The sequence below is a fragment of the Suillus subalutaceus genome (genome assembly GCF_016647625.1).
Source record: "Suillus subalutaceus strain FC151 chromosome Unknown DFJ58scaffold_132, whole genome shotgun sequence".
Taxonomy (NCBI): domain Eukaryota; kingdom Fungi; phylum Basidiomycota; class Agaricomycetes; order Boletales; family Suillaceae; genus Suillus; species Suillus subalutaceus.
Window position 1 is genome coordinate 121,537 of NW_024540381.1, and position 20,681 is coordinate 142,217.

A 20,681-nucleotide genomic window follows, 5' to 3' on the forward strand; every position below is an offset into this window, starting at 1 on the left:
GAGGTAGCCTGCTCACGTCTTGTTGGTTCTGCGGCCCAAGAGTCGGCAATGGCCTTAAGTTGCGTTCATGCTGAGTGATGCTTTCGATGTTCCATAGACACAATTTGTTGTCGCCACAACCACCAGCGATAAAACGCATATCAGTTGAAATAGCTATGCAGAGCACCGGTTCAACATGCTGGAGCACGAGTTTAATCTGATCAAGCGTAATAGCGTTCCAGAGTCGGATAGAGTTATCTCCGCAACGAGCAACAATGAGCTTCCCGTCAGAAGAGACAGCGACATGGTTAGCCATCCAGGCCACATGAAGTGAATGTCCTACTTGGCAACCGGTCTCCGAGATCCAGAGGCGGATTGTTCTATCAAGCGATGTAGTGACCAGACGTTGTCCATTGGGGAACCATGCAACAGACAGCAGTCCACCCGTATGGCCAGCGATAGGGCTGACTGCTGCTGGTTTTCCCGTCTTCACATCCCAAATTCGCAACGTCTGTTCACCTGGAGCTATGTGGGAAACAGCAGCAATTCTGCCACCTTCAGGAGAGAACACAACCTGGCGTTCGCTGTTTGGGGACTCGATGTCCATTATCAGCTTCGCGGTGCCCACATCCCATATCTTGATTGTTGTGCCTGCTACGGACGCAATGCTTGCACTGTCGGGAGAGAAGGAAATAGAGTCGATCTTGTTCCGGTACGCTTGAATGGGCTCTGTTGCCAAATTACGCGTCGTTGCGTTCCATATCAAAATTCTGCCGTCTCCGCCTCCGCTCACAATCATCGTTCCATCGGGCGACACGGCCACCACATTCACTGAAACCTTGTGTCCCCGAAGGGGTTCCCCTGATGCTTGCCCACTTCTTATATCCCAAAGGCGAATCCTACGGTCATAGGAGCCACTAACAATCATTTTGTTATCTGGGAAAAGAGCTACACATGTTAATGCGTCGGTATGCCCCACGAAGTACTTGGACGGGGAGATTTTGAGTTCCCCTGGTAGACATGTCATTTCTGGCCCGAAATCTTGCTCGACGTCTGAGGCAGACATGCCGGTAGTCTCGTTCCCGACGTTCTACGGTTCTAGGGTACGACGCTGTGGCACAAAGAGTCAAAGACGCACTGCACATTTCGGAGTTTAAACGACTGAAAGTTGCTTGATGCGCAAGCGCTCGGCGCGTATACTGTCGTTGCAGCTTGGGCCAGAGTTGCAAAACACCTGGTAGCGCATACATTCTAGACCTCCTATTCTTGGACATAAGACCTTTTATTATTGATCATAGTACCATTTTTACTTTTTTTTTTTTCAAAATATATGGGGTATGCCCCTGGATACCACGTACGGTATAATAAGGCGACCATATGAGACCATACTAGTATGTCGCTTGTAATCGACTAGTAAATAAAGTACATCGACTCATTAAATGTTCTACTGTCGAAGATAATTCACATGTAGTACAGGGTGTGTGAAGTAGGGTGTGAAGTGAATGAACGACAAGTCCGTAAAGAACGTGAAGGTGGACCGAAGGACAATATACCTATACTTAGAAAGTGGCCTGGACAAGTCTACTTTGCAGGGCAAATACGATCCCAGGACCCAGGGTAGGAATCGTTCTAAAAGATCATCGTCGTGACTCGTTACACGCAGACAGCGAGTTCGCTCGGGAGGCTCGAGGAAACTGTGGAAGATGGATCAGTATCTCAAGGCGTCAAATGGCTGTTGACCTCACTGGGGTAGAACCAGAAGGAAACGGCTATGATGAAGTACAAGCCTGCAGAAATATTAAGTACGACAGCCCACGGGCGGTACTGAGCCTCCTCACAGATCAAGATGACACCCTCTAGCCAGTTTGATTTTCCGTCCGCGACCACAAAACTCATGGTTTGCACTGCATGAGAAAATGATCAGAGGGTGTGGCATATTTCGTAGAAAGGTCGAAGTATACCTGAAATGTAGAGAACCTAGAGATCTGCTTAGCTACAGTTAGACTAATGAATTAGAACAGCACTTACCACAGACTCAAACGGGTCGAATAGTAAAGCCAGTGGCCTGCCCATGATCCATCCAAGGGTAACCATGAACCTTGTCTCAGGATTCAGTATCAGCAACATGTCAAATATGACGAGCACTTACGGAATAATTAAGAGAGTGGTTTGCTTGCGCTAACATGAGCATCGTCATACAAGAAATAGTGAAGGAGGCTTACTATCGACGACCCGACAGCGATGCTCACGCTCAGATTCAGCTGGTCCTTCACAGAAGTGTTGACTGCAGTAACGCATTCTGCGTAGCCAATATGTCAAAGTACCCAGAAAATCAGGAACATCCTGTACATACCTGCGATAGAGCTGACTGCAGGAAGCAAGATAAGACCGACCCATTGCTTGCTAATCGTTGTTGAGATTCCGTCCATGGATTCCACAAGATCTTCAGCAGTAATAGTCACTGTCTAGAGGAGTCGTCAATGGATAACTCATTCGAACTGATTCATCACTTACAATAGTGACCAATGTCAATAGCAGAAGGGTGACCATCCAGCTAAGCTGCGGCTCTCTGAAACTATCCGTCGCTGATGGCGACCTATGCAGATTCGCACGTTCAGAGGTAGTCATAGGCTCTGGTGAAGCGCATAGGATAGGACCGGTATCAAGATCTAAGAGGTCAACAGTGTTGCCATCTACACGATCGTGCTCGGGTTGTGTAGTTTGCCGTGACACTCCCTCGGCCAACCGATTAGTAGACTCCTGTGTTACCCCCTGTTTAGTCGTTTCCGGAAGGTGTTCCTTGCTCGCTGTCAGCGTGATCTCGGAGGAAGAACTCAACGGCGAGTTCTTATAGGGAAATTTGGGCAGCGGAGGGAAGTTGGAAGATATCACTGAACCACGTCGAGAACTCGAAGCCGAACTCTGGCCATCATGCGTGCTACCAGGTTTGTCGATCAGGGTCACAGACGCAGAAAGCATCTCGGTCAGATAACGCGAACTGACTGGTATCTTGACCGACAGCTTGCTACTCTTAAGCTTCGTATCTTGATAGAGATGCTTGTGGGACCAGAACTGGAAGAGAAGATAGGCAACATAAACTGTCCACGTGCATCGTAAGCGGTCCTCGATGGACATACAAACACAGGACTCACTCAACATGAGTATGATTGAGACCTACGGGGATTCGATCAGATCGAGTTATGGCAAAGTCAAAACAAATCTTACTCCATAGCTCATATTCAGAATATTATTCTTCTGCTCAAAGGAGCCAGAATCCTTTCCGCCACTGATTGCGAAGTGATACGCAGCAGGGAGGAGCAGAGCCCCAACGCTGATGCTCAAAAGCGATGAATGTATCTGTGTAGCGGCTGAGAGATCTGTTAGCTATCTCGGTACCGTTATCATATATACAACCCCACTCTGGTCGAATCCTTGTTCAGAGAAGCGAAGCCCGCCAGCAAAGAAGCACATCCCAAGGACAAGGACTAAAAATATGAGGATGGTGATTAGATGACGGAGTGACATGCACGACGTACGTAGTTTGCTCAAAATCGAACCGATCACTGCGAGTATCAGATCAAATTCTCAAATATCTTTGTTGAACTTACGCGAAGATTGTACGACCCTTAGTTCACACTTCCTGAGGGCGGTGATCTGAAACAGATCAGCAGATTCTCACGCGTACATGTCCAGCGCTTACCGCAATCACCATCTCGACACTTATGAGATGCGCGTTAAGATTGCTGTCAAAAGCCAGGGAGCCTAAACTCACGTATTGCTCTGCATACACTAGAGGTTGAGGAGTATTCAATCGTTAATGGAATATGACTTACCATACTCGCATTAAGCAAACCAGCCTTTGTGCCTCCGATACGAAGTGCCAGTTCACGAGTTGAAAGATCGTGGAGCTAAGAAAGGAACTCTCAATTCAGTTGACCGATTCGGAAGAGTGAGTGTGTCACACCTTTACAAGAGGGATCATGGACAGGATGCTGACTGTTGAAAGAGTCGTTTCATGTTTCACGAAGAATTTGCAGAAGCTTACAGGTAAATATAAGCTTGTGGTGCTTCTCGAGCACGAAGCTCAGCGTCCACTGGGAATAGTGGCGTGATAATCAGTGAACCCAATGGGATGTGTGAAGGCGATTACTCACAGAAACAGGGATCAGCAACAATAAAAGGTTGAACCCTACGACCGTCAAGTTTAGCATGGTGAGGACAAGTAAATCGTGATGCACTCACATGAGCCAAATACGATGATTCTCCAGCCCTGCCAGATGTGTGCTGTGGGTTTGGATACCAGTTCCTTTCCTCCGCCAGACGGTGGTCCACTCTCCTCAGGTTCCACGGGTAATGGTAAATTCCATCGAAAGGGCGATTCGTTGGTCTCGTTCGGCAAGCTTTTGTCCGCAGGAAACAGAATTGATGCTGAACTGTATGAAATACTTGAAAATCTAGAATTTGGTATCTGAAGAGGTAAGTTAATATCTGGTGGTCTATTGGTGGATGTCGCGTCCGGAGATGAAGGGGACGGAGGATGACCGTAAGCCTGCAGAATGTCTAATGTAGTGGATCCCGGTGAGGGTTCAGAAGACATGGCGAGCAGGGCCAAGGTATAGCTTGAACGCGAGTTTGGCGCGTGAGCGTGAAAGGAAAGGGAGATGCGGCGTCACCAAGTCTGGTCTCTGCAGTACTACTAGTATTTTGTGAGGCGGCATCTTGTCGGTTCATTTTGCATTCTCGGCATGAAACAAATTCTAGCGCATTCGTTCGTAAATACCTGCCTTTTATGGAAAGCACGTACGGAACCGAATTTGATTTTAGAGAAGTCTGACAGTATCAGTTATATTCAGGCCCATCATAGTCAGGCTCAGAGGCGAAGAGCTATCGCAAGTGCTCATTGTACTGGGTAATGTGATTCAGGTGAAGCCACCAGCCGTAGGGGAACTGCAGGGGATCGCTGTGATTGTTAACGCTTAATGTGATCCGGGTTCAGGGCCGCTGGCAGGTCTGATATAGTGATACTTAACCGCCGCTCGGTAAACTGAGAACTCCAAGACATAAAGTTACAACGTTCGCCAGCTGATATCAATAATCAGAAGGAGGAGGATGTCTGAGCAGAATGGCTCGAGTTTTGAGTGCTCTGCCTCAGGAGCAAAGAAAAGTTCAGACTTATGAATTGTCGGAGGTAGACGGGCGCATGTCACGTCGTCACACGTGACAGACACTTTCCAAGTCACGCCCAACCCGCATCTAGGCCTCAACTTCATAGCACATTATGTTCAACGCTGCCCTTCGCGCCGTCCGCCCTGTCGTCTGTGCGCAGCGCGTGCAGGTCGAACCCCTTCCACCGCTTTCCGCGCTCTTTCTACTACCACTCCTCGTTTTTCGGGTCCCGCCCCTCCTTCACTCTTCGGAGAGGGTGCTAAGCCCGGTGAAATTCCTTCCGACGAGCAGCAAGCAACTGGTCTAGAACGTTTCCAGCTTCTTGGGGAGATGCAGGGTGTTGATGCGTTCGACTTGGAGGCTCTTGACTCGAGTCGCGTGGGCACCCTCGCAGACCCGATCAAAGTCTTTTCACTGGTATGCTCTGCATCGTAACAGTGTATCGTGGCGTCTTACAGAATTGAATCATTTTAGGACACATCTCGCATTGTTGGATGCACCGGTTCGCCAGCCGAAAGCCATGAGTTGCATTGGTTCACTGTCAAGAAAGAGAAAAATCGCCGTTGCCCTGAATGCGGCTCTGGTGAGTATTTAGCCATTCATTATCTAATCCATGCTCAAATTTTGCAGTCTATGCACTTGATTTCCAGGGCGTGGAACACCATGATGCTCACCACCATTAGAATGAGCAATTGCTCAATTTAATTTATTGCGGAGAAGCAGTGTCACATGTTCCTGTTTAGATCATTGTCAACATCTTGACGGCTTATTCGTATAATCGTCGCGTGTGTGAACAAGAGATTGTGTGCAGAGTTTTGCTGAACACCTGCATCAAACTTTCGAAAGATAAGAGAAACAAGAAAAGGAATTTGAATACCAAAAAGTCATTAAAGGATAAGACAAAAATTATCTGAAACACGTCTGGACCTTGCACAGCTGAAAAAGATCCCGGTAGCTATGTAATGATACACTGGTTATCATTTGAGGGGCTTCCAATTGGGGGACCAAAAGTGCTCAGCGTCCACTGTCTCATTCTTACACAGCACGGGTCATCTTCAATGTCAAACACCCAACCTACAGCCGCTCGTAACTGAGCGCCTTGCATCAGTGCTGTGTAGTAAAAGTCATTGCTTTTCACAGCCTGTCACAGTGTGAGTAGATGACCATCATCAGGATGGAAGGTGAGTCATACCCCCTGGTATATTCTTCGCAGTCTTGCGCTTTCTTCCTGTGTTTCTAGCCACGATTTGCTCGGAGCAGCAAACCGAGGGTCGTTAATTCCATCGTATCTGAGCCAGGGGGGATAATCCGCAGCGAGTATAGCAGGCAATGTTGAATTCCTCCACCAGTCTAAGATACCAGTGATGTTGCCGGAGGAATCAACCATGAAATTCATGTCTCCCAGTCCGTCGTGTGCCAGTACCATGCGACGAACACACCGTTCATCGAGTTGGGTCAAGTGCCCCCGCAGGTGCGCAATTAATTGTGATATGGATGCTTGCGCTCGGAACCTACTTTCTTCCCCTGTGTCTGAAGTGAATGCTCGTCTTTTCTTCAATGTAGAAAGATATTCGAGGTATTTTTGCAAAGTGGGAAAGACTCCAGGGGCATGGGCGTGATTAGCACTGCAAATCCGCGGTATTACGACGAGCTCATCCGTGGAACTCGTGACAGAGATAGAGCCGATCGTTTGTGGGATATCAATGTCGAACAACTTCAGTGCGAAATCCGCATATGACCGCACCAGTTGCTCCTTTTAAGCATTGTCAGGCAACCGGATAGCACAATTAACCACATTGAGACAAACCTTCGCCCATGAAGGACAGCGTCGGGTATGAGTCTTTGATAGGTCCACCAGTCATGCTCTGTGTGACGAAAGCATTCCCAGGGATTTCGGCGCTACTTGGTAGGACATGCAAAAGATGGGGCGCGGGCACCGCGGAGTGTGAGGAAAGCCAGCGGAGGAGAGCGGTCTCGCTCTCAAAGAGCCGTTGACTGCAAGTCGGGATCAGAAGAGGTGGGTCGCAGCCACATCAAGACGGTTTGACCGCCTGCTAGCGAGATTTCAAAAACCTAAAAAAAAGTGTTGTCAGTGCTGTCGTAAACAGTTATATTATCGACACAATGCGTACCGGATGAGCGCCTAGTCTTCGTTGCCGAAAGGATCTCATGTGAAAGCCCTGCTGTGTCAATTGGGCGAGGAAAGTCTGTTCTATGCTGGATGCAGGCATATTGAGTGGTCGTCCCTGTCGCCAACAAGGTATTTATGAAGTTGGACAGACTCAGGTTATATAGAGTTCAGTAAAGCCCGCATTCTCCGAAATCCCACCAATTCCTTTAAATTCGAAACGGAACTTGAACGAAGGGGGAGAAATACCGCGACGTTAATGTAATCTTCTTCTTGGGTTACATGCTCAATCTGGAGAACTCGGTGATCGGGCACGAGGTATTCATGGTAGTAGACCTCGTTCTAGCCATTGCTGTTCCGACAATTGACTTGCTTATCAGCGAAAATGAGAGTGGAGCTCCATAGTGCACTAGAAGAGCTATGTTACGTTGGAATTTTTAAATTTGGTTCATAGATGGATGTTTGGCTCAGAAGCTGTAGGCAAACAACCGGCGCCGGCCGCGTGCGTACGCCACGCACAAGACCTCATCCGAATTTCATTAATTTCAATCTTGACGCTACTCATTATAATGGACGGAGAGATCAGGAATTTTGCAGACTGTTCAGTCTGTAAGACCATAGTTTCTCTTTCCAATCTCGTATTTGGCATAACAAGTTGTCAAGATCCAGGCGCCGTATCGATGATATCACTACAACTAAATTTACTGCGTTCGTGACGAACTTGTGTTGCCATAGACCTGGAACAGTCGCGCTACCGCCCGGTCAAGATACACACTAAATCCCTCCGCTTAAAGTCCTATCCGGAACTCGATCTGAAGGCTTTCCTACGTGGTTTAGACACTGACAAGCTCCGCAATTCTACTCCGCCTTGTCTTCGTATGTTTCTGATTCAATTTCATACAACCCTCATTTGTTTTAGATTTAGCCTCCGCAGTATCATGATCACGGAGTCTTTTCATGGCCGCCTTCCGCCGGTTCATATCGACCTTCAAGTTTCAAGTCAACCGAGTTGGGCTGTCTTCTAGGCCACGACAAGCTGATGACGGTCGAGCTGTGATATAGTTTAACTTGTGCCGATACCTCCTATAGAACATACGGTTCCGAATATGCACGGAACGGCGCTTGACGACGTACCACCGAAAGCAACGAATATCCTTCTACGTATTTGGTCTGTATGATAGGGGAGAACATGCGCCGATAGACAGACTTGCAGTCCTGAGTCGGCTTCAGCTCCCTCACTGGATTCCAGATGCGGCTTGACATGGGCCGCGTGCCTTGTACCTCGATAAATGCTGTATTCCTGTAGAAAGGCCTCCCCTCGATTGTGGTTCGGCACCGACAGTACGACTCAGCAGAGATATTTTTTTGCCTGAAAGGAGTCTGCAGCTTTGACTGCATCACTGCATCCCGCATCATCGCCATGGCTCGGGACCGTTTTCATATATGGCCACTGTTGCTCTGCTAGGAAGTTGAACACTAAAAGTCAGCCCTCTCTTATGAAGGGGTGGCTGGGCTTGCCGATGACTCGTGAGGTTCCGATTTTTGACGAGTATAAAGCTCCACAGAATTTAGATCATTGCCCTCCATCATCCGATAGATCACCCAGACACCTGATGTCTTCGATACCCTCTACATGTCACAACGTCAAACCTCTGGACATTGAACTTCAAAATAGATCAGGAATTGATAGTACTTCGGGTGACAGATCGCCTCACCAACGCGTCCCTTTTTCTTTGCGCAGGGTTATATTCGCTCTGATCTTGTGCGCTGGATTCGGGGCTGTTGGAACATTCAGTTGCATGATTGTTGGGCACGGTATTCTTCAACCCTACATGAGTGGGTTCTACGTGTCCATACATTCCACCGCCAAAGCCGGTGCAGTGGGAGGTGCCATCGTCAATGGGTTGCTGCTCCCCATCATGATATCATTTGCCGCATCCCAGCCACCGGTGACATCCCGAGTATACTTGGCTCTCCTCACAGTTGGCCTCCCCACAACAATAGCTTCTGGCTGCGTAGGCGTGGTCCTTCTTTGTCATATTTCAGGGGGAACACTGGATGTTTCCCATGCAGTGTGTGCAGCTGCTGTGGGATACACTGTCCTCACTTCCCCGATCACGCTAGTCACCGTTTATTCCGCGATCAAGGGATGCAGGTGATGTACTTCTGCGTGAGTTTGCTATCATCTCCTTTTTTTATGCTGATATTTTAATAGTGGTGTGCATTTATTATCGGCTCTCAATCAACGAGCTCAATTATTAGTCACTCCCCCCTGAGCCTGCAGATGTTCTCACATTTGTTCTCGCACGGAATGACACATGTCATCGTGCCTGCGATTCATGATAGGCCCATCTTCTGCTTCTTTATGGAGTCAGGCGTAGGCGGTACAGATCGATAACTGTCAAGTATGTCCTATGGGAAGGTTGCAGAAAAATTCCGGGCTGTCTTCGGCATCATGTGTACTATTCTACCTATAATACCACGAACACTAGTAGGTCAATTGTTCTTTTGATATCAGGGAGGTTGTGATTCATACGGTTTTGCACTCAAGCTTCGACTAGTTTTACCTCAAGTGTAAAATGTACTTACTCTATATACGCATGTGATCAGAGTCAATCCGCTCTGGCTGACTCCAAGAATGGTATGGGCCTTACAGAGTAAGTCACTAAAAAGAGCTTCGCGGTCTGGAAGGACTTAGGAGTATGCACACCCCGTCGGAGTCGGAGACCGTGGGAACGGTGTTGAATCCAAATGTCCGATGATGAGATTACTGATTGTATCACCGTGACTTAGGAGAAATTGTGCTGTCATCCATAGTCCCTAGCGATTAATCTTCTCAGGCACAGTCTGGCACTGGTGACTGCCACAAACTGTGTTTCTTTGCACATCCAAGAACCGCCTCATACAAAACTTCTCGTTCAATTACATAGTGCCACTCACACAAAGCTCGAGTCAACCTCAGTGGCAAAAGGGTTAACTTCAGCCTAGGTCATGGACACCGACCGGCATGGAAACGTCGAGGCAGCATTCAGTCTCCCGAACGAGTTGATCGCTATAGTTTTCGATGAACTCGATATAGTATCTCTTCTGAGATGCAAGCAAGTATGTACCGTATATGCACACATCGTATACTACTCAAATCTGCTACTCACGCTGAATTACAGGTATGCCAATTGTTTCGTTCAGTCATCATCACCAACGCGCAACTTCTCTACAAAGCCGAGTTGTTCTTTGGACGGTTCGAGAATGGACGCCACTGTAATCTTGATACTGCTGGCCGCCTTCGTGCCTGTCGACAGTACCAACAGGCTTGGAACAACTTATCTTTTCCGGACTCCAAATTCATAGATATGCAGGGTGGTCATGCTTGGGAACTGTCCGGGGGAGTGTTGTGTCAAACTATGCAGTCACGGTCAGGGCTTGCTTGCGTACAACTTCCCTGCAAAATTAAAGACATTCCCGAGCGGGAATGGATTGTCAATGATTTTGGATTTGAGATCCGAGATTTTACCGTCGATACATCTCAGGACTTGATTGTCGCTTTGGAAGTAGTAGGTTCCATGTACGTTCTGATGCATCTATTTTTCAGAAGTATACCTGATACTAAATGGCGCAGCCCGAACCGGATATGCAACGTACACCTGAGAACCTTAATGACCGGCGAGCATCATCCAATGACTGCCGTGCCCTTTGTGACGCACTTGCTATCAGACATGCATGAGGAACTCAGATTCCTCATTCAAGTTTGTGGTCCCCGCATTGCAGTACTGTGTCAAGATCGTGGGGACGATCCCAACTCTCGGTTAGTTGTCTGGGACTGGAAATCGGGTCAGCAGAAGCTCGTACGTCTTCCACGCTTACTGCTACAGGTTGATTATTGAGAACCGTTCAAAGTACATTCGAGACACAGACCTTCGATCTTTTTCTTTCGTCACAGAAGACCTAATTTTGGTCGGCATCGTGGAAAGTGACGAAACGCCCCCCCGTCTGGACATCCTCAGTATCGACAGCTTCGGCAATGAGTCGGAGGAATATAAAGATGTCAGCTACATTTGCGGCCTGGAGTATCCAAAAATGAAGGCCGACGTTCTAGACATGTTGATTCGATCGGAGCCGACTCCAGGATGGTCCCCATCTCAAACCGTTCAAACTCCCTTCTTCTTCGCTCGCAGTGACCGCATCTTCGCCATCACCATGCGGCTCTCCCCCGAAAGCAATTCCACCGAAGAGTGCACTGTGCTAATCGTCCCTTTATCCACCATCGTGGCTCAGGTTGAATTGTCTCACAATACACGAAAACGTATTGTCCCATGGATGCAGTGGGGTCCAAATGGCTCTTATATGCTCCTTCGCAGCCCGTCCGAAGTCTGGGTTTGCTACGTCCACGGCATGAAGTTCATCCAACTTCTGCCATGGAAAAAAGGAAATTCTGCAAGAGTGTATGATTTCAACAAGTACGCCGCGAGGAGGGATGTTCGAAATGAACAAACAACGGAACCGAAACTTCTGTGGAAACGCTTAGGAATGCCACAGTCACTGAATTCGCGGTGTTCTGCCTTTGCTGAAGAAGTCAACACGTATCTTCCTGGCCGTGTTGCGACTGTTGAGGTGATGCCGAGTGATACATCTCACGACTGGGAGGCGGCTATGATCGGTGAAGACAACATCGTCCTGGTTTCCGTGAGTCTTCCGATACGTCCTGTCTGGCTGTCACTTACACGCAAGGTACTGCTTAGCCTCATGCAAGGAAGTATGGCTATATTGCCATGTAAATTGAAAGCTTGTCGTTCTGAAGTGTATGTGGTATCTGTGAATCCATGCCATGAAATTTTCTAACATGCTTGAACTTCAATCTACTTCATTTAGTCACTTGTGCCTTGCAAGATGGATGGCACTCTCCTGCCGTCAGCAGGCAACAAATCACCCAGTTTGGGCCCTATTGTCTCCCAGACGGGCTATAACAAATATCTTTAGTGCGCCAAGGGAATATCATCTTTTTTACAGTTCAGCTGTGCAACGTTTAGCAGCGGCTACAAATCCCCTGATGTCCGTGGACTTAAAACGTTATCTTTCCTAGTGTGTGGCGGCTTCTCTGGTCATTCACGATAAATGCATACTGTTATGAATCTACTACGGCAAGGTCCCCGGTCGTGTGGCGGGTCGATACTAACTGAACCTGACGCCATTGAATCACACGACAATTCTTTCCTTTTGCAGGATTTAACGAGCTTCAGCTGCGGTAATGTATAGATGTGGTTACCTAAGGTCGCCCATCATACGTTATGTGAGGACGAAGCCGCGGGGGCCAATACTGAACTATCACGGATATGTCAACTCTGACATGTCGAACGGATCACGAGCCCCAGTGTAATCGGAACATTTTTATAACTTCGGGCTTGCAACTAACGGATGAAATGTAACGCCGCATCGGTTAATTAACAAGTGTCTGTTACAAGGCGTGCGTGGGGTTCCGCGGAGGCAGACGGGCACGCAGCAGACACGTCGTTGTCAACTCTGACATATGATGAAACGGATCTCAAGCGCTCTCGAGCTTGGGTGCAACTCGGTCTCTATAGCCTCCGAACTGTGTTATCGTGTTATTGAATCCGCTTTTGATCTGCTGTGCAGCATAGGAGTGTTACTTGGGGCCTGAGGCCTGAGCGCTGAGCAACGGGCGACCGTGGGGAGCTGATCACAATGTGCGTCCGTATCCATGATCTTGATCATAAACGCCAGGGATTAAACTCGGCAACTTCAATATGATAACCGCGTACCTGAGTTCTTCGGTGCTGTACAGTGTGTGCACTTGTCAGTCCCTGAACGTTGCTATGGAGTACCATGAATTCTTCTTACGACTTTCCAATTACGTCCCCATACGAGATTCATTTATACCAAACCAATCGTTTGGCTGGTTTGTGGCATGTAGGAGGTAATTTTTAGCAGACTCGGCGCTGACGGTTGCGGGCACGACTAAACAATCTTAGATTATCACCAAGGAGGCTACATAGTAAAACAACGAGGGGGGAGAGACAATAAGGACATTGCGTTGACAAGGCCAGTTGACAACGCATAGCAACTTGAGGTTCAGGTACACAGTAAAAATGACATGATAATTATTGGCAACAATTGGCAGCTGAATTCGGGACCGAAAGGGCAAAAAAAAGTTTATTGTACGAATGAGAGGACGCCAAAACGACGCCAAAATAAAGTGAACGGCACAAAAAATTAGGGTATGTAGGGCCAATGGTATCTATAGTTGAAATGAGAAGAGATATTGAGGATGTCGAATTTGAAGATTGACATGGTGGGGAACAAGGCAGGACAAGATGGAGTGTGTGGCTATCGTTTCCGCATATCCAAGACGCGAATGCGCACAAGGGAGTGTCCAGTTCCGACGTGACGTATACAACGACCGGTGTGTTTGGCAGACCCAAGTGGAGGGGTTGCAGTATAACACCAGGATTAAGGTGAGTCGGAGAAGGGGAGACCCTTGTGACGCTTCCTGCTCCGTTCGTGACGCCTGCAGTCGCTCTGATTGAAGAACGCCTGATTACAGCCCGGAACATTGCAGGCGAAGGGTTTAACACCGGTGTGAGACTGCCTATGACCTATTGAGTTTATCTCAGCGACTACTGTAAAAGGAGGTAGTTTGGCATATAGAACTTACGCTTTAAGCTAAATACAGCTGTAAAGGTTTGCCCACACTCTTCGCACATATGGGTAGCTTCGTGGCGTCGACGTCGTTGATTGGCATCAAGCATCGCTTGACTCGCAACAGGACGAGTCATGCTGGACTCTGAACGCGAGCGAACGTGCCTAGTGCCGGTAGCCGGGGGCATGAAGATAAAATGTAGGATCGCTCGGGGAATGGTGGTGTCGGAGAGAAGCTGAGCTCCCTCGACGCGAAAGGCACAACTGCGGGATCAAAGGAGACATGCTACCCTCGGAAGGAGTAGTATTTTCAGACCATGGAGATGAAGGAGACTCGTGACTGGGGCTGGGGGAGAGTGTGGCGTAGGATGAGGAGGGGGATGGGGTATATACAGGTATAAGGCGCATGTTATCATTTGTAGTCCGTAACATTGTCTGTGGTGGTGGAGAAGGTGGGATCACCTGAAAGGTATCAGGAGACGGTGCAAACGATTCAGGGCCAGTTAGGTATGACTCCGGGTAAAAAAAGTCTTGCGATCGCTGAGTTTCGTTAAAAAGTTGCTCAAGGTACAAATCTTCAGGGCTCAAATCCTCTAATGGCGAGAATTGAGGATTATGAAATTCGGCTGGAAACATGTTCAGTTTGAGCATAGACAAACGACGTGCACCAACTTACATCCTTCGTTAGAGAAGAGGGTAGAAGAAGACATAAATGACAGATCCTGATTGTACATTGCGTATGGAAAGGAGCCAGTGTCAAGTCTATTCGAGCTGGCGTATGAGTCGAGAGTCAATGACAGAAAGTATGGAAACGAACGTACTGTGCGGGAGCGCGCCTCATTTGATCAGACCCAGAAGGCGACTCTATATGAATGTGAGGGACCGATGTCGCCTGCATACGACGAGAGGGATTGTTGTTGGTAGAGGACATTGTAGTGGTGAACGGGTATTACACTACAGAGCAAGATAACTGGCCATTATATAGGGACTCAGCCCCCCCGCAAATGGTCCTTTTCTGGAACAGCGCCCAAAGCAACTATAGGATCTCACCAAACCTCGGCAAAATCTTGAGAGACGCCCAAGACGCCTGCCTTCACAAGGTTCTGGCGAGATGTGTTGAGATCTGACAGATCTGGCCATCCGTCTAGGTACCGAGATATTCAGCGCAGTCGTTGAATTCGGAAAATGCCAAACTTGACTTCTTTTCGTGCCATCGCACTTGTAGCTTGGTTGTAACCCACAAGTTATGCGGGTTCAATCACCATCGCGAGTGGGAGAAATGAACGGCCCAAAGGCGCCTTGTCTGTCTACATGGAATTTCCCTGGATAGCCTCATACTCTCGAACATGTCATGAGCCAGCCAACCAGCCAAACGGCTGTGCTTTCTGAAGAGAAATTCAGAGTAGATGATTGGGAGTTTGAGGGAGGAAAACGGTAACACAGCCACTATACTCATCCACAATTTCACATAGGCCAACCACGAAATCTAGTCTAGGACTCTTCGCCTGCCACATTTCAAGATCATGAAAATCACCTTCAAGCAGCACCAATGCGTAACGACGAACACCTTGTATAAGCACAGTTCATCGGATTATTAACGCTCGTGGTATTACAAGAAGAACACCGCCTTTCTTATTCTGTCAATGCTGCATTGCCGCAGCATGGCCCGTGCCATGCCTTCTCTCCGATGATAGTGGAAAATCGATATTTAAGTATACTGCCATCTCACAGCCCCCGGATTTATTTCCAGTTTAATGTTACGTGGGTGGAAAATCAGACAGTGGCAGGGCACACTTATGATTTGCTTTAGAATAGTTCTTTGTTGAGCGCTCAAATCAGCCGCCGAAGCAACGCCAAACGATACCCAAAGTAGTCGCATATTGCCGCGACTTTGCAACGTGTACGTGGCGCTGCACTCTCACATGTTCCTCACCCCTGCATGCACAGGCATGCATAGCGTCTATTTCTGTTTCACGATTCAAATTCACGCTTGCCAACGAACCCATATAACTACATAATATATGATCACAGGTCGGATGAATTCGGCGGGACAAGGATATCACAGCTTATTTCCCTAAAATCGGGGTACACTTCCATATTGCAATGGCCTTAGAAGGGGAAGTTCTCGTTTTGTAACAAGAACTATTACGTTTGGCTTGACCTGACTACAGCGGTTTTCCCCGCAGCGGAATACTCATAGTTGACCGAGGCTTTCCTCGCGTTCGGGTTCTGCATAATCCCATCACGCAGATCCCCGTTTCACTTGTAGTTAGGCCTATCCTCGCTGAAATAACACGTAGTATCCGTCTCTAAGCTGCTCGAAATGTCGGTTTGGCAGGTCGAGGAATATTGCCGCAATCGGACATCCGTCCACCTGCACCCCTTGCCATCGGTTTGCAAAAGTCGAACGGGACTTAACCCACTCGCCGGCTACTTGATCTTTATGTAAATGAATGATCACGCGAGATCTTCTGGTTTATTGTCTTCGTTCTGGTCACTAGCCCAAGCGATTACCGACGTCCATAAACGCAGATTCGGCCTGATAGCTCGCTTTTGCCCACACTTGGTACGGCCATGAGAAGGGATCTCATTTCCGAAGTTTTCCGATGCACTGGCATAATGTGGAGATTGGTCAAATATAGATTCGGGACTTTATCAAACATGGCCCAAGATGTGGGCTACCATTGGCATTCATGGGCGTAGAGCTTCAGTGATAGACGTAAGGTGGCCAATTGCCATGAGGTTTGGGGATATAATTTGATCCTCGTGGTTTGTGGAGTTTCGAAGTCATCAACCTGGCCAAGGTACCTGACAGCCACACCAGGGGGCGCGAGAAGGGGCAGTCCAAGCCCGGATCTGCTTTGCGAATGACTTCATCTCATGCAGTGATCGGGGACAATGATCGAGTCTATGCACACGGGTTTATATGGGGTTCCACTATATTTGCATAACGTCCAAATAACGTCTTTGCACTTTCTAGTGTGCCGACTAATGGAGCAGAGGAAGGCTCTTATCCCAATGGTAGTTACAAATTACATATTTAGGCAGAGATGGGTAGTCGTCGGAGCGCTCATCACGCTCGAGGGCTATCAGTTAGAAGATCCTGATGCGGTTCTAGCGTGTGGAAATGACTGGATTGAGGACAGTTGGCCAGGTCCGGAAATCAGTCTAGTTACCGATTGGTACAAACGAAAACTGAACAAACTCTCAATCTTCCTCGTCACTCCCGTAGTCCGCCACTCCCAGCCCTGAAATCAATGGTTTCGGAGGTATTGTCTTTGGACTTACGACAGCTAACGAGACGCCGTTCCGCCTCCTTATTTCGGCGAAGTACTTGAGACCTTCCATTGTATCGGCAGACAGCAGACCAAGGGGCTGAGGTGGTGGCTCTGACGTCGCTTCTTGTGGCGGTGGCAGCTCAATCCGCCGCCGTTTTGGCTTTGGGTCGCCAGTCTCGCCAGATTCCTGGTCCTCCACCACTTCTCCTTCGTCGTCCACTATATCCCCATCCTCTAATGCACGGACGGCCCGCATGGCATCAACAATACGAGGGTCCATCCGCGCCTTGATAGCTTCCTGCCCGATCTCCTCCAGCCGCCGCTTTTCCGCCACCTTCTGCACCGGATTGGGATCCTCGGTGGCCCATCGAACGTTCAAGATTTCATCATTGTCAAGGGATTGGCACGCCATGGCCTCTTTTGCAAACTGTGCACCGAACTCCGACACATAAGTCACGAACGCGACGCTACGGTACTGTAGCACGCGGACTGCAGGAGAAGGGGACGCAGTTTAGATACCGTTTCTTGAGAAGCTTCTAATAACGTACTGCGTTCAATTTCGCCCCACTCTTTGAAGTGTCTTGTAACAATATCTTCTGTCTCCGGACCTGGACCGGTCTCCTTGATTCGACCGACGTATAGCGTTCGATTTTGTCGGTTGAAACTACCAACACCACCCATGTCATCTCTGTAGTCCGAGAATTTGTCTCGAGCAAAACAATCTTTACTCGAATCAGGTAATGCGTTATCAGGGTCGGGAAGAGTGTGAAGGTAGTCGCACTCCCATCCATACGGGCAGCACCCACGAGCAAAGAACAGACAACAATAACGAATACCAGTCGTGTTGGCTCGAGTCAGGCCTGAGTCCTTCTTGATGTTGCACCGAGTTTGCGATTTTACTTTGCTATAACAGAGTCAGACATTGAACTGAGAGATAAATATGCATTAAACTCACTTGGAGTAGTTGTCTTCCCGGTCACCTCCAGCCCATTTGTTGTACCAGATATCTGCAATTACGCTCGTAAAGAGTCCTCGGTGATAAACATCATTGACACCTTACTATATTCCTTCCCCGTCTGAGGGGTCTCCTTTCTTTCCTACATCTCCCGCTTTCACTTGCTTCCGCGCAGGCTTGAGCTTTTTTACTGGCTTTGATTTTGCCACTACTATTGTCGTTTCGTCGGTGCTCATGATGAAGAACTTGGCTAACGGAACCTGACTAAGCATCTGATTGGTCGAGAGGCTTCACTCGCTTACTAAGCTTAGACTATCATTGTCAGCAATGCCGCGGACAGTCACAGTCCAACTTGAGTGTCAGTCAGCCTCCAGGAGGGCCGCTGAGCCCTGAGCCTTGGTATATTGTTTGGCCATTCCACATACGCCTCATAGCCATCGCCGCCGTTATCTCACCGACCCTGTTTCCAATGTCGTTTGACTAACGACTCCATATCCATGTGTTCGCGAATCTCCACTAGTATAACTTCTGAACTCTAAGAAGGCGACACCGCGGCGGTATGTACGTGTCAATATTTGCTCGATCCATGGATTCCGGAATCTAATTAATAGTTCTATGTACAGCCCGCAGCATCGCTACAAAGGGAAATTAGCCGACTCTTTGCGTCACTTTTCGGATTGGTAGAACGGTTGAACGTTAAACTCTGTGGGTCCAATATTTCTCCGTAACAGATGTTCTCGAATAATGGAGGCAGTCCAGACGGTATCCTGGCAGCGATGAGATGTGCACCTTCTGAATGCAGTGGCCTTCCATTGCAATATGCGAACATTGCAAATTTGATGTCCTCTAAGCGTTGGCTAAGCGCCTGGTGCGCAGTGTATGAATCATCCGATCTGATGTAGGTCCAGCTGGTCTAACCCCTGGTCGGGTCGCTCAAGCGCATATCACGGTCGGCCGAGGAGCTTCAGTTCTGAGAAGAGGACCGCAGTTCGACCTTCCAGAACTAAAAATTCGTCGTTCAGACCATCCACGGTTTGCTATAGACGGATCGCTCGCGCATCCTAATATTCTGACGTGAACGTCCCGACACCGCAGTCGCCACAACTTCAGCACTGTCACTGGCAGCACCCATCAACAATTGCACGCGAACATGTACGCGGAAACCTACGTGCTAGAGTTCAAGCGGAAGTCCGCGGGATTTGCAAATTATCCGGACTGTCCAGGTCGTAATGTTTCGATGAAACTACATAATTATTGTTCCACAAGTGATCTAGCTAAGCCTGATCGCAGAAGTACGTCCCACCCATCTTGGTCTGTTGGTCGCCTTTGGCAAAAGGATAACTCAAAGGTGCCGGGAGATATGGTTGCTACGTACATGTCGTACATCCATCATGCCACCGGCCGTACAAGCGTATCGGTATCATATCCGTGAAACTTTAGTGCAGTGCAGTACGGGGCCCGGGCCCCTAAATCTCTTCAAACTGGCTATATCTGTTTATCATATCTTCGTAGGACTTATTTCACGCCAACTTAAATCGATGGAGATAATGTGACGTACTACGGACACCCACGTTTTGGAAAATTTAACGACTGGATCAAAGTTTCGGATGCACGATTCAGCCAAAGTCATAACTAGATACTGAGATAAGACGTTGGAGTGGTGTATCCGCGACTGCGTGCCTGCGTGTCACGAGCAAGGCAAACAGTGGCGAAGAGCACTCACTACGCTACGACCGAAAGCCCGAAGAACACTGAGTGGCTGGCGAAACTACGCTGCTACTCCGTCCCTCACCTACGGGTTCCCCACTCCAACGTCCGCAGTTAGGATTGAAGGTCGATCCGTTTAGAATGAGTTCTGTACCGCATCGCGGAGTCAGATCGCCTGAACTCTAACTCTATTCCCCGGGAGCACAGCACAAGGTTAGGAGCACATGGCGTGGGGGGTTAGCGTGAGGCGTAGCGCACTTGGGGTCAGAGCGAGGCAGGCATAGAGATCAGGAGCAGTAGGGACATTGGAGTATCATCCACGCCGCACGCATGACATGTCGTAGACAAGCCACTCATCAACACACAACAACAGGTTCCCTTCAGAGAGCTAGAATTGGCGGTACCGTATATGGTTGTCATGGCTGTTTTTACCATGTAGTATTCGCAGTACCCTAGTAGCAGAACGGGATCAGTAGTCCCTGTTCCATTGCTTACTTGAAGCTCTCTTACATAGGTCGAGCGCGCGCCAGTGGGTAGGATCTAATTGAAGCATTTTGCGAGAATCTCGCAAGGGACCAATTGCATGTCATATCATTGGTTGCCTGTGAATATTCTCATGAGACGTCCGACGGAACTTGAGATAGCGTCAATAAAATGGGGTTTCGATTGAGTACATGATCCGTGTCAGTTGGTTGGACACAACGGTCTGGGCCAAAGGCCCAAAGCACGGTGCACGATGGCTGTGCCGCATCCCCTTTCGGGACAAAGACCGTAGCTTAAGACTTGTCCCATAGCAGAAAATTCTACCACAGAATAG

At 48.5% G+C, this 20,681-nt stretch overlaps 7 protein-coding genes across 7 annotated transcripts; 2 read left to right on the top strand and 5 right to left on the bottom strand.

The window, feature by feature from the left end:
* Positions 1-134: 134 nt before the first annotated feature.
* DFJ58DRAFT_689038 (WD40 repeat-like protein) lies at positions 135-1,206 on the bottom strand (the record flags this gene model as incomplete). The annotated part of the gene is made up of 1 exon (XM_041383359.1): positions 135-1,206. A coding segment is annotated over exon 1 (909 nt), but the record flags the coding sequence as incomplete, so codon positions are not given.
* A 107-nt stretch (positions 1,207-1,313) lies between these two features.
* On the bottom strand, positions 1,314-4,704 carry DFJ58DRAFT_810092 (Sodium/calcium exchanger protein-domain-containing protein). The gene is given in 22 exon segments (XM_041391380.1): positions 1,314-1,359; positions 1,376-1,673; positions 1,725-1,766; positions 1,818-1,883; positions 1,941-1,956; positions 2,008-2,077; positions 2,129-2,151; positions 2,202-2,278; positions 2,333-2,444; positions 2,494-3,077; positions 3,132-3,153; positions 3,205-3,347; positions 3,399-3,464; positions 3,516-3,542; positions 3,588-3,633; positions 3,680-3,698; positions 3,752-3,759; positions 3,813-3,887; positions 3,944-3,975; positions 4,025-4,073; positions 4,134-4,168; positions 4,222-4,704. 21 exon segments carry the CDS (start codon positions 4,574-4,576, stop codon positions 1,633-1,635), a joined length of 1,908 nt encoding a protein of 635 aa, XP_041239207.1. The 5' UTR covers positions 4,577-4,704; the 3' UTR covers positions 1,314-1,359; positions 1,376-1,632.
* Positions 4,705-5,088: 384 nt separating this feature from the next.
* On the top strand, positions 5,089-6,002 carry DFJ58DRAFT_748657 (cytochrome c oxidase subunit VB-domain-containing protein; the record flags this gene model as incomplete). Its single annotated transcript, XM_041387607.1, has 4 exons — positions 5,089-5,143; positions 5,204-5,562; positions 5,620-5,728; positions 5,776-6,002. The coding sequence occupies 4 exons, from the start codon at positions 5,089-5,091 to the stop codon at positions 5,826-5,828; spliced, it is 576 nt and encodes a 191-aa protein (XP_041239208.1). The 3' UTR covers positions 5,829-6,002.
* A 1-nt stretch (position 6,003) lies between these two features.
* On the bottom strand, positions 6,004-7,692 carry DFJ58DRAFT_810101 (uncharacterized protein). Its single transcript, XM_041391381.1, has 6 exons — positions 7,278-7,692; positions 7,178-7,218; positions 7,020-7,140; positions 6,953-6,985; positions 6,338-6,898; positions 6,004-6,286 (listed from the first exon to the last, which is right to left on the bottom strand). The coding sequence occupies exons 1-6, from the start codon at positions 7,374-7,376 to the stop codon at positions 6,101-6,103; spliced, it is 1,041 nt and encodes a 346-aa protein (XP_041239209.1). The 5' UTR covers positions 7,377-7,692; the 3' UTR covers positions 6,004-6,100.
* Positions 7,693-10,055: 2,363 nt separating this feature from the next.
* On the top strand, positions 10,056-12,414 carry DFJ58DRAFT_810107 (uncharacterized protein). Its single transcript, XM_041391382.1, has 6 exons — positions 10,056-10,375; positions 10,438-10,835; positions 10,890-11,115; positions 11,168-11,953; positions 12,010-12,069; positions 12,140-12,414. The coding sequence occupies exons 1-5, from the start codon at positions 10,265-10,267 to the stop codon at positions 12,043-12,045; spliced, it is 1,557 nt and encodes a 518-aa protein (XP_041239210.1). The 5' UTR covers positions 10,056-10,264; the 3' UTR covers positions 12,046-12,069; positions 12,140-12,414.
* A 1,321-nt stretch (positions 12,415-13,735) lies between these two features.
* On the bottom strand, positions 13,736-14,855 carry DFJ58DRAFT_732778 (uncharacterized protein; the record flags this gene model as incomplete). Its single annotated transcript, XM_041386214.1, has 5 exons — positions 13,736-13,881; positions 13,941-14,188; positions 14,241-14,550; positions 14,601-14,686; positions 14,746-14,855. The coding sequence occupies 5 exons, from the start codon at positions 14,853-14,855 to the stop codon at positions 13,736-13,738; spliced, it is 900 nt and encodes a 299-aa protein (XP_041239211.1).
* A 2,079-nt stretch (positions 14,856-16,934) lies between these two features.
* Positions 16,935-18,403, bottom strand: DFJ58DRAFT_810114 (uncharacterized protein). Its single transcript, XM_041391383.1, is given in 5 exon segments — positions 16,935-17,691; positions 17,751-18,106; positions 18,158-18,209; positions 18,263-18,299; positions 18,319-18,403. The coding sequence occupies 5 exon segments, from the start codon at positions 18,391-18,393 to the stop codon at positions 17,132-17,134; spliced, it is 1,080 nt and encodes a 359-aa protein (XP_041239212.1). The 5' UTR covers positions 18,394-18,403; the 3' UTR covers positions 16,935-17,131.
* Between the last annotated feature and the right edge of the window lie 2,278 nt (positions 18,404-20,681).